Raw genomic sequence first — 11,377 nt, 5'->3', positions numbered from 1 at the left:
CAGTTTGTAAAGTTAAGAGTAATGGTTGAAAGATGTATTCACTAACTAGTCATTTTGGAACAAGATTATAACGCCATCTGCTGCCAATGGGCCTGAACCGACGGCAAGGCTAAATTTAGCGTAGAACCAACGGACCGGAATATCCTCCTTCCACGTTTAATCGTCGGTCCGCCTAATTTATACGCGCCGTGCTCCTTTATAACCAACCAACGGGGGTGGGAACCGGGGCGGAAGGAGGCAGATATTTCCCCCGAGGTCAAGTCGTCTCGTCCCGTGTTGCCTTTCTCCTCCTCCCCCGCGTTCGCCGTCCGCGGTTCGCACCACCGAACGAGGTGATCCCCCCCTTTCCTCTCCCCGCCCTCCCCCCCATCGCCCGATTCCGCGTTTCCGAGCTCCCCCGCGGTTCGATTGGACCCTCCCGGGCGCGGGCTCGAGGATCTCTAGCGGTTGGCCCTGTCTCGCGATCGATCGCCCGTTCCTAATCCCGCTCCGAGCCGACCGGATCTCGATAGGGCTGCTCGGTTGGTTTGTTGGTGTGCGGATTTTCGGCCCCAATCGGTTGGTTTTTGGCCGCGGACGGTGTGTTTAGGTGGTTTCCGCGCCTGGTTGACCGATTTTCTGCAAGTTCGGGCGTCTGATTTTGAGGATTCGCTTAGGTTTGTGGGCGCGGTTTGAACCGATCTGCTCGCGCGGGCAATTTGGATGCGTGCCTTGGTTTTTTTTGTTGTCGATGTATGTGATTGTGGGCTGGTTTAGATATTTCCTGATGCGTCGAACGGTCAATTTTGGAACATGCTGTTTGTGATTTAGGAATGGGCTGATTTTAGGTTCTCCCTTGTCCTTGTTAATAAGGAGGTAAATTATTTTGTATGATCTTACATGTTGTATTGGGTGGCCGTAGCTACCTTGTATTCCATAACGATGATGTAGTACTATAACTCTGAATATCTTAAATTTCATCATCTATTATGATAAGAACTTAATAGAGATCTTTTTGAGATGAAATGAAAGATGCAACTACTGTTAGCACCAAATAATATCCTACTGTAACTAGGAACTATTGCAAATCAGTGGTTCAGTTCTACCTTATCCTCTTCCCATAATGAATATTGAAATTCAAAATCAGCGTATTACTGGATGGTTTGTAATTGTTTTGGATGTTTTGCAGCTCACACATCAAGACAATAAATAGAGCATCGTCTGTTTGGGGCCAATCAAACCAAACAACAAGTTCATGTCTGATCTCGACGTCCAGGTTCCAACTGCTTTTGGTATGCACTCATTTGATCATTTCATTATTATTTCATCAGATAACCACACCTGCAAATATATAGCAATATGGGAGTCCTTAACCTGTAGATTTTGTTTCTTTATGTTCTCTGTACCCTGAATTAACCTATAGACTGTTATCAGTATATCAACATATATTTGTCATGCTGAAAAATGAAGATGTAGATTCACAGATCACTGTATTTTACAGAAACATGGATCATTTGTTTTGCCTAAATAACATATAGGTTGTCTTTTCTGACATCCTGTCTTACCCTAAATTATCTATAGACTGTTCTCAATATCTAATTCTGTCAACTAACAGAATACCACATCTAGTTGATTATGAGTTAGTTGTTATACTCCCTCCGTCCCAAATTTCTTGTCTTAAACTTGTCTAGATATGAATGTATCTAGTCACACTTTAGTATTTAGATACATCTATTTCTAGATAAAGCTAAGACAAGAATTTTGGGACGGAGGGAGTATATACCAACGTACATCTATCATGCTGGACAAGGGCTTTTCCTAACCTTGTTTAGAGGTGGTACTGATGCATATCTTATCTATATTACTGGAGTATATGTCACAAAGAACATGGATCTTTTTGGTTTGCCTACAGTCTAACTCTGATTTATACGCACCGTGCTCCTGTAGATCCGTTTGCTGAGGCAAATGCTGAGGACTCCGGCGCTGGTGCTGGATCAAAGAACTATGTGCATGTGCGTGTCCAGCAGCGCAACGGAAGAAAGAGTCTGACAACTGTTCAGGGCTTGAAGAAAGACTACAGCTACAACAAGATTCTCAAGGATCTCAAAAAGGAATTCTGCTGTAATGGTACTGTAGTCCAGGATCCAGAACTAGGCCAGGTACAACGATGTTCTCTTATTTGGTGGATCAAAGCTATCTCGTGTAAATGTGTATATGCTGATGAATTATCTTATATATTTTCAGGTCATCCAACTCCAAGGTGATCAGCGTAAGAATGTTGCTACATTTCTAGTGCAGGTAATTTACGATACCACTCCATATTGTCATACCTATTGACTGCAGTACATGCATATTTTAAATTTGAGTCACAATTTCTGTTTGGTTAGGCTGGACTTGCAAAGAAAGAGAGTATCAAGATTCACGGATTTTAGGCAACACTCAAATGCCCGTGTGTTGTCGGACACTGAAGCCTGGAAGTTGTCATATAAGTACTTGGTATCTTCACATCTGAAGACATTTGCATTGCTAGTAGTCGTGTGAGGCGTCTGTGTTTGATGCTCTTTTACATCCAGACATTTGAATTTGGCATCTGTGTGTTGATGCAAGTTGTTCTTCACCATGGTCTGTATGCGCCACCAGTATGGCAGTGTGGTTTATCCAGGTTGTTGTGTACTAAATAAATGTACTTCGGGCTTATCTTCTCATGGTTGTGTGCATCATGTGCTCTGTGGTTGTTGCTTTTTTGTTTGCTCTAATTTGTTTATTTTCTATGGTTGTGCTCAATCGGTCAATCGGTGCCTAGGCCAGGGGCATTCCCTTTTTGTTTTATTTTCTTGATATGACATATAAGGGGGATAGTTTCTTAGCGCCATTCTGTTCTAAGCATTGGCAATGTTTACCTGTAGCACGTGCACCGGTGAATTAGGTATCAAGTACTGAAAGAGGCAGACCCTGTTTCAGTTGTCATCTGAGACTCTTCCCCAACTGTGGACTAGCCTCTCACAACCAAAATAAACAATAATCAATCAAAATCAAGCTTTTGATGACTCGTTGACAGCCTCCTCAATCCGAGCTTTCGTCCCTTGCCCAGACATCGGCGGTCCAAGCTTTCTGTTAGAATTTAATTAATTAATGTAATTTATTAAGTCAATCTCTACTTTAACCACACGTAGATATTCTGACGATGTGGAACCGACATATCGTTCCTGGAGCTTACATCTCGAACCGAAACACGTCATCAGCACGCTCGCACGAGTCTGACCGATTCCGGCGATCGCCGGAATAAGAAGATCCACACAAGCTAGAGGTAAGAAACACAACACAGGCAAGAGGTAAGAAAGAATATGCCTGGAGGCCTTATGTCCCTGCTTCTTCGACTTCTGAGATGTCGATGAATACTCACAACATATGTCATAGGTAGGCTAAAGTCGGTGAGAACCGAAGGGACAAAGGTGGACGCTGGGAACGAGGTTGATACACGCATGGGACACACGATGTATCCAGGTTCAGGGCTCTCCGTAGAGATAATACCCCTAATCCTGCCGTAGTGTTTGATGTGTATGAATGAATACTCACAACATATGCCATAGGTGGGCTAAAATCGGTGAGAACCGAAGGGACAAAGGTGAACGCTGGGAACGAGGTTGGTACACGCATGGGACGCACGATGTATCCACGTTCAGGGCTCTCCGTAGAGATAATACCCCTAATCCTGCCGGAGTGTTTGATGTGTATGAATAGAGTACAATGTCGCTCCTGGAGCTGTGTTGGGAGGAAGAGGGGAGCAGCTGGCTCGTCTCTGCCTCTCTCTTTGTGGTTGGTGAATGTGTTGTGTTGAATGACTGGTGAATGATCGGCCCCCCTGCATGGAGGGTGACTGGGGGGTTTTATAGACGAACCCGCCGGCCTACAATATGGATAAAGGGTACAAGTGTGGGACCCGGCTGGCAACCTCGCCGGCTGCCCAGGGGCCCACAACAGTCTTGTCTTGTCGCTGGGGGGCCCGCCGGCTGCATGGTCTCGATTGCATGTGGGACCCGCCGGCTGGCCAATGAGGCTCTCGCGTAAGGTTGACACCGAGCACGCGCTGTACGTCAAGTGTCGCCCCGAGAGATTCTTCATGGGCAGGTAGTACGGCCGCCTCCACTGTTCCCCACGCCGAGTGCAGTAATGGAGTGGGAGTGTGACGGTTCGACACTATGCTAGGTGAGGGATCAGAGCCGGGGTAGGTCAGCGGCGTGGCCGCCGACGCTCGTACCTGTCGGGCGCCCCGATCCAGTACCTTTGCTGACGCGTAGCTACCTTTAATCGTGAGGTCTTATCCTGACCTATGATCTGATGTGACCTGTGATCCTCGGCCGGATAGCCTACTTGGTTAGCCGGCTTAAGTGTGGCCGCCTCCTCCCCAGTCCGGTTGGCGGGACCAGGCCGGCTCAGAAGAGGAGGCCGCCTTGACTCTAGCCGACAAGGGTTGCCTGGCCGGCCAGAAAGATGGCCGCCTCGTCCTCTAGCCGGTAGGTGATGCCTAGCCGGCCAGAAGACTTGGGCCTTGGGAATCTTCATATGTTCATGTCCATTGGGCCAGAAATGAAGGAATAGGCTTGATGAGCCTACCCCGGGGTTATCCCCCCGACAGTAGTCCCTGAAGTTGGCGAGGTCTGCCGCCTACGGGCGGGCGACCTCACTGGCTTGTTGATTTGTCTTGATATTTTGGCCGCTATTCGCGACGAAGGACGCCGGCTTCGAAACCGGATGGCTTCGATGCGACGCCTCGGTCTAGTCGTCACTTGCTCGGAGAACGCCACATGCCAGGCCCCGCCTGGCGTAATGATGGCGATTACTGCTGACGGGACCGGGCCTGGGCCCTGGGTCCCGGCACGACGCCCCATCGGCCTTCGCGCGGGAGATCCTCTGCGGACTTACTCCGCGGCGGTTGGGCTTAGGGAAGCGTTACCGCCCGTAGTACACGGGGTTAATGGGGCCCGGTGCGCACCGGATCCCCTCCCCATGACGCTTCGTGGGGGTTTAAATGGGACGCGAGGGTTCCGAGGAAGCCATTCGGCCCCTCTTCTCGCCCTGCATCCGCGCTCTCTTCCTCCCTGCGCTTTGAGAAGAACAGCTCGCGCCCTTCGTCTTCTTCATCTTCGCCGTCGTGACATCGCCGACTACTTCGAGCTCTCGTCACCCGCAGCCATGGCCGGCGGTTCTTCCTCGAATAAGTCCTCGACGCAGAAGGCGTCCTCGCAGTGAGCCTGGTTGGGCAGCGACGTCGACGAGGGGCACATCGAGGCGCTTCGTCACCATCGACTGCTGCCCCCGGCTTCCCAAGTATTGGTGCGCCTCCCCAGCGCCGAGACTGCTCCCGCGCCCGCCGCGGAAGAGGTCGTGGTCTTCGTCGAGCACTTCTACCGGCGCTTCGGGCTCCCGGCTAGCTCTTTTTTCGCCGAATGGCTCCATTTTTTTGGCCTGCAGCCGCATCATCTGGCGCCGAACGCCATACTACAGCTGGCCGCCTTCGTGGTCCTGTGCGAGGGCTTCGTGGGGATCGAGCCTCGCGTTGATCTGTGGCCCAGCCTGTTCTTCTTTAAGCAGCAATCCATCGCCATGGAGAAATCCGAGGTGGAGAAGCTCACGGGGCCGCGCCCAATGACGCCGTGCGGGGCCACGTTGGTGCATCATCGCTCGAAGTCTGGCTTCCCCCAGATGCCTCTGCAAGAATCCATCAAGCATTGGCAAAAGGGTTTCTTCTACGTGAAGAGCGCCGACCCAGCCGAGGACGCCCTCAACATGCCCCCTTTCGACATCGCCCCGCCGACGCGGCGAAACTGGGATCCGAAGACTCCCAAGCCGCATCGTGAGGTGGCGCTTATCTGTGCCCACCTTGACATTTTGGAGAAGAGCGGCCTCCTCAGCCGCGACCTTCTCACCACCATGGTGGTCCGCCGGATTCTGCCCCCTGCAGAGGCGGCCGCATCTAGTTTGCCAGATGGGCGGCCGGCATGATCCATGCCGGCTATCCACCAAGAGGTTCACCCCGGGTGCTGTAGCGCGAAGGGTGAACCTGATCTCCATCGCCCGCATGGATGAGAGCGGGGAATGGACGTGGGGGATGTCCCGTTCAACAGGGCTCATCCGCCTCCGATGGTAGGTGGCCTCTTTCTTCTGTGTTGTTTTTTCTTGAAGCCGGTTGCGTTGCTGAGCCTTTGGTTGAACTCTTTTCCGTAGCTGTTCGAGACCCTACAGGGGTCCCTCCGTCCGCCCGCTCCCTATGTGGAGGTGTCCTACGCCTCGGAGATTGAGGACGAGGGCGTGATGGAATCCCGCTCAGACTCCTCCGCTGGCTCGGAGGATCCCCTGGAGTCGGAAGGGACCGAGCGTCTGGTAAGTACGCACGGCCCGCCGTTGCAGACTGGACGGACGATGACAAGATAGCCTCATTCTGTTCCGGTGCAGCCTTCGAGGAGGACTTTGATGAGGTGGAGGAGGTCACCAGCCCACCACTGACGTGCGGCCGGCGTCAAAGGGGCGGAGCGACCGCTGCTGACGAGGCAGCCGGGAAGAAGGGCAAGGGTGCCACAGCTTCCCGACCGGCCTCTAAGCGGCCGGCGCCGGGTCCTCTAGCCGGACAGCGAGCAGGCGACGTCAAGAGACGCCGCGGTGCTGGCCGGAGACAGGTCCCTGTGGTAGCGGGGTAAGATTTTCTCCTCTTTTCCTTTGTCCATCTTGTGACGAGCTTTGTTCCTTCGGAGTTTTTCTTGACAGGGAGGCGGAAGATTCGGATGAAGACACCGCCTCCGCAGCCGAGCGGGCTGGCTGGGAAGCAGGTGATGCTGCCCAGAGGGAGCTTGAGACGAAGTCCAAGCGCCGGTGGGACACGGCTGCGGGGAAGGCCGCTGTGGGTCAGCCTCACTCCAGCCGGGTCGAGAGGCCGGTGGAGAAGCGTGCGAAGGCTAGACATGACCACTCCGCACATGCTCGTGCGGAGGAGCCAGCTAGCGAGGCCGCCTCCACGCCAGCCCCAAGGGCTGAGGGGGCCCAGCCATCAGAGCCGGAAGCCTCGGCGCAGGTGGACCTGGAGACGGTCCCTGACTCTCCCAGGGCCGAGGCGGCACCCGACGTGCCGGAGCTGGACTTGGCTGCGCCGTACACGGCCCTTGATGCCCCAGGGGCGACCATGGATGCGCCGGATGCGGCCCATCCGCCTCCTGCGGAGGAGGTAACGCCGGCCGGGATGGCGCCCGAGCCAGGTGTCGAGCCGGCACCAGGAGTCGGCACCATCGTCGTTCCTCAGCACGGCCCTATTGCGCCAGGAGCCGAGGGCCGAGCTGGGAGCCGGCCCATGAGGACATAGCGGGCAGCAAACCTGGCCCGCCTGCGACTGCCCGCCGGCACCGTGCTTTCTGGCGTACCAGAGCTGGTGACGATGTTTTCCAGCAGCCGGTCCAAGGTGGAGTAGTCGGCCCGCGTGGTATGCAGCAACATGGAGCACCTGGAGGCCCGCACCCAGGTACTTGTTTTTTTCTCTTCTCTTGGCGTTAGTGGGGGCACGATAGCGCACCCACTGGGTGTAGCCCCCGAGAATCGGGCGGGTCGGTTGTGGACCGGTCCGAATCTCTTGGAGGCCCTTTTCCCTGCATTGTTTTCTTCAGTGGGGGCACGCTAGCGCACCCACTGGGTGTAGCCCCCGAGAATCGGGCTGGTTAGGTCTTAACCAGGCCGAATCTTAATCCTGTTCCCTTTTTCGCTCTTTTGGCAGGCGCTTTATGATGCTCAGGTACAGGCATACAACGAGCTATGGACCCATCACCTGGGGGTCGATAGCCAGATTGCCGAGCTTGAAGCCCGGCTTGGCGAGGCCGCCACGGAGCGTGACGCCCTGCGTAACGCCGGCGGCCGGCTCCAGGGGCAGCTGGACCTTCATCAGGCGGAGAAGAAGGAGCTCGAGGCAGCCGGCCGGGTCGAGCTGGAGCGGCTGCGGGCCACGTTGCAGGAGAAGGAGGCCTCCTACTCTGCCGACGTGGACCGCCTCGCGTCGCTTCACCTCAAGGAGATGGACCTCAAGGACGCCGCCTTGAGGGAGAAGGAGGAGGCCCTTGTCCAGAAGCAGACGCAGCTGGCCAAGGCTTTGGAGTCTGCGGCGACTCTCTAGGAGGAAGTTGCCTGCCTTACTCATGCGAGTAAGGTGCGGGAGCGCGAGGTCCTCGAGGTCTCCCATGAGACCGATGGCGCCTTCCATCGTGGGTCTCTCTTCCTTGTCTTGTGTTTGGTCTTTTTGGCCGTCTCCTCCTTTTGTTGTGCTCTTACGTCCTGGCTGTCATCACTCCAGGTCTCTTCCCCGAGACCCAGATCGCGGCCGATACCACCGTCGAGGTGTGTCGTGAGGAGCGCCGCACGGCCGGGGCTGGAGTGTGGAGGAGATCGGGGTGGGCCTTCGGGCCCGCCTGCGCGCCCTGGGCGAGTCTGTGGCTCAACTCCAGGTCGCAGGCTCGTCGATGGTGGCGGCCTTGTGGCGGAAGGCGTGGAGCCGGCGTCCATGAGCCGGCTCGCCCGCTGGCTTGCAGTGGGTGGAGAGCGCCTGGATGCCTGGCGTGCCTCTGCTGCGCGGGCTGGGGCTTACATGGCCCTACGCTTGGCCAAGTCCTGGTATCGAAACCTGAACTTGGGCAAACTGGCCGCCCAGCGCGACGGCTCGGAGGCAGAGCTGCAAGGCCTGGAGGAGGAGCTTCGTGTGAGGGCCAGCACCGTCGCCGAGTTCGCAGCCTGGGACGACTTTGTTTTGGAGCGGGGTGAAGATGGCGGTGTGATCGCTGAAGATCTGCACGGCCTTTAGCCCTATGACGCCGATGGCAGCTCCGACGAAGCGGTCCGGGCTACGGAATCTGCTACCGCCTCCAGCGGTGCGGCATACGCCGACTCCGGTGTGGACAGAGCCGGGAACCCTCGCGAGGAAGACGGTGCAACCGCCTCGGGAGCAGCCGGAGATGGTGATGCTACCACATCACGAGCAGCGGCCGGGGCGACCGATGAGGCCGCAACCCCGTAGCCGGTGTCCTTTTGTGTTTTGTTCTACCCCCGAAGGGATGTAATAAACGTGGGCCGTGGGCTAATGCTTTTGTGAATGTATATATTCAGTATTATATTCGTATGCCAAGCGTGTTGTCTTATGACCTTGTCTTTTGATTCCCGGTTGACTCCTTTTTTCGAAGCCATCAAGACTTAAAGAACAAGACATAAGCCAATCAGAGGCCGACTTGAATGAGATCGTATATATGATCGAGCCAGCCCGAGCCGGCGACCCTTTGTAGCCGAACTTTGCATGTATCCGACCTGACCTGGCGTCACCTCGCAAACTAGCCAGCCGGAGCTAGCCCGCAGGCTCGTACGAGGTGACCAGGGATCAGCCGGTTACACTATGTGTTCTTTTACAATAGGGAAGGCGTTCGAGCGGCTAGCGAGCCCCCGAGCTTGTTAAAGTCAGCAAGGGTGTGCCCTGCATAGCCTCTGAGCTTGTTAAAGCCAGCAAGGGTGTGCGCTGCATAGCCTCCGAGCTTGATTAAGCCAGCAAGAGGTGTACGCTGTGTAGTCCCCGAGCTTATTGAAGCGAGTCAGAGGGCGTACACTGAGTGAAAACTCTCAATAAAAAGAAACATGAAGCATGCTCTTTTTATTGCATTTATTGTTCCCTGAAGAGGGAGAAAGATACATGTGCATGCTCTTTCCTTTGCTTGACTATTGCCTTTTAGCAATAGAACGGGCGAAGCAACGCCGCGTTCTATGGACGTTCCATTTCTTGGCCGGAGTCGTCCCTCTTGCGCTTCCTTGGCTTTTGGGCGTCAATCAGGTAGTAAGCATTGTTGCGCAGCGCCCTACTGATGATGAAGGGTACCTCCCATGGGGATGAGAGCTTGTGTTGGCCGGCAGTGCGCTGGATTCTTCTGAGGACCAAGTCTGCCTCCCTGAAAGAGAGAGGCTTGATCTTTTTGCTGTGGTAGTATCTCAGCTTCTGTTGATAGATGGCCGTCCGGCTCAAGGCCAAGTCCCTTGCCTCTTCGAGGAGATCCACACCGTCTTCTGTGGCCTCCTTCGCCTCCGTTTCTGTGTATAGGGTGACCCGAGGCGAGTCGAACTCGATATCCGTGGGAATAATAGCCTCAGACCCATATACCAGAAAGAATGGAGTGAAGCGGGTCGACCGGTTGGGCGTGGTGCGGAGGCTCCATAGCACAGCCAGCAGTTCTTCAATCCAGCAGCCGGATGACCTGACCAGTGGTGCCACCAGCCTTGGCTTGATGCCGGCTAGAATCAGGCCGTTGGCCCTCTCTGCTTGGTCGTTCGATTGAGGGTGTGCCACTGAAGCCAAGTCGAGCCGGATGCCTACCTTAGAACAGTAGAGCGCTAGGGCACCCTTGGCGAAGTTGGTGCCATTGTCGGTGATGATGTTGTGGGGAACGCCATATCGGACAGAGATGTCTGTGATGAACCTGACCGTCGTGGGGCCGTCAAGTTTTTTGATAGGTCTCGCCTCGATCGACTTGGTGAATTTGTCGACGGCCACCAAAAGATGTGTCATCCCTCCGCGAGCCGCCTTAAAGGGCCCTACCATGTCCAGTCCCCAGACGGCGAATGGCCATGACAGGGGAATGGTTTTGAGGGCCGAAGGCGGCATGTGGCTCTGCACGCTGAAGCGCTGGCAGCCTTTGCACTTGTCAACCAGATCCACGGCCTCTTCGAGGGCCGTGGGCCAGTAGAACCCATGACGGAATGCTTTGGCCACTAGGGTTCTGGAGGCGGCGTGATGCCCACACTCCCCTGGTGGATGTCTCTCAGGATCTCCTGCCCTTTTTCTGACTCGACGTAGCGTTGGAACACGCCGGTCACGCTGCGTTGTACCAGTTCGCGATTGATGATGGTGTAGGCGGCGATCTGCGCTGGATCTGTCTCGCATCCGCCTCCTTCTGAGGAAGTTCGCCGCGAAGAAGGAGGGCCAGAATAGCTTGAGCCCATGATGGAGCCGACACAAGGGTCGCCTCTGCTTCGTCTTTACTGTTGGGGGCTTCTACAGCCCCCGATCTTGATGGTGTCTCTGGTGCTGTCACTGCAGCCGGCTCACCGTCTACCTCCATGACGTCCACCCATTGGGAGGATTCGAGCCCGGGCAGAGCCGGGGTTGTTGTTGTAGCTGGCGCTGCCATTGGAGTCGGTGGGACCAATGGAGCCGGTATAGGAACCGCAGCCGGCGTAGTTGGTGGCGCCGACGGCACTTGCACCATGGATTCAGTCGGTGCCGCCAGCTCAGCCGGCGTGGGGTCCGCAGCCGGTGTAACTGACGAAGCCGATGGCGCTTATATCGTAGAGTCGGCCGGTACAAAGATCGATGCCGACTCGGGAGATGGCTTGA

The 11,377-nt window shown here is 55.3% G+C and overlaps 1 protein-coding gene across 1 annotated transcript; it reads left to right on the top strand.

Annotated features, from left to right (window-relative positions):
* Positions 1 to 209: 209 nt before the first annotated feature.
* LOC123444606 (protein translation factor SUI1 homolog) lies at positions 210 to 2,699 on the top strand. The gene is made up of 5 exons (XM_045121387.1): positions 210 to 332; positions 1,169 to 1,271; positions 1,927 to 2,138; positions 2,224 to 2,277; positions 2,367 to 2,699. The coding sequence occupies exons 2-5, from the start codon at positions 1,235 to 1,237 to the stop codon at positions 2,409 to 2,411; spliced, it is 348 nt and encodes a 115-aa protein (XP_044977322.1). The 5' UTR covers positions 210 to 332; positions 1,169 to 1,234; the 3' UTR covers positions 2,412 to 2,699.
* The last annotated feature ends 8,678 nt before the right edge of the window (positions 2,700 to 11,377 follow it).

The sequence above is a fragment of the Hordeum vulgare genome, chromosome 3H (genome assembly GCF_904849725.1).
Source record: "Hordeum vulgare subsp. vulgare chromosome 3H, MorexV3_pseudomolecules_assembly, whole genome shotgun sequence".
Taxonomy (NCBI): domain Eukaryota; kingdom Viridiplantae; phylum Streptophyta; class Magnoliopsida; order Poales; family Poaceae; genus Hordeum; species Hordeum vulgare.
Note: the sequence above shows the minus strand (reverse complement) of the source record. Positions and strands in the feature narration are given on the sequence as shown.

Coding starts and splice junctions, on each gene's coding strand:
- LOC123444606 (XM_045121387.1), top strand. CDS start 1,235: ATGTCTGATCTCGACGTCCAGGTTCCAACTGCTTTTG. Junction 1,272..1,926: donor CCAGGTTCCAACTGCTTTTG/GTATGCACTCAT, acceptor GTGCTCCTGTAG/ATCCGTTTGCTGAGGCAAAT. Junction 2,139..2,223: donor AGGATCCAGAACTAGGCCAG/GTACAACGATGT, acceptor ATATATTTTCAG/GTCATCCAACTCCAAGGTGA.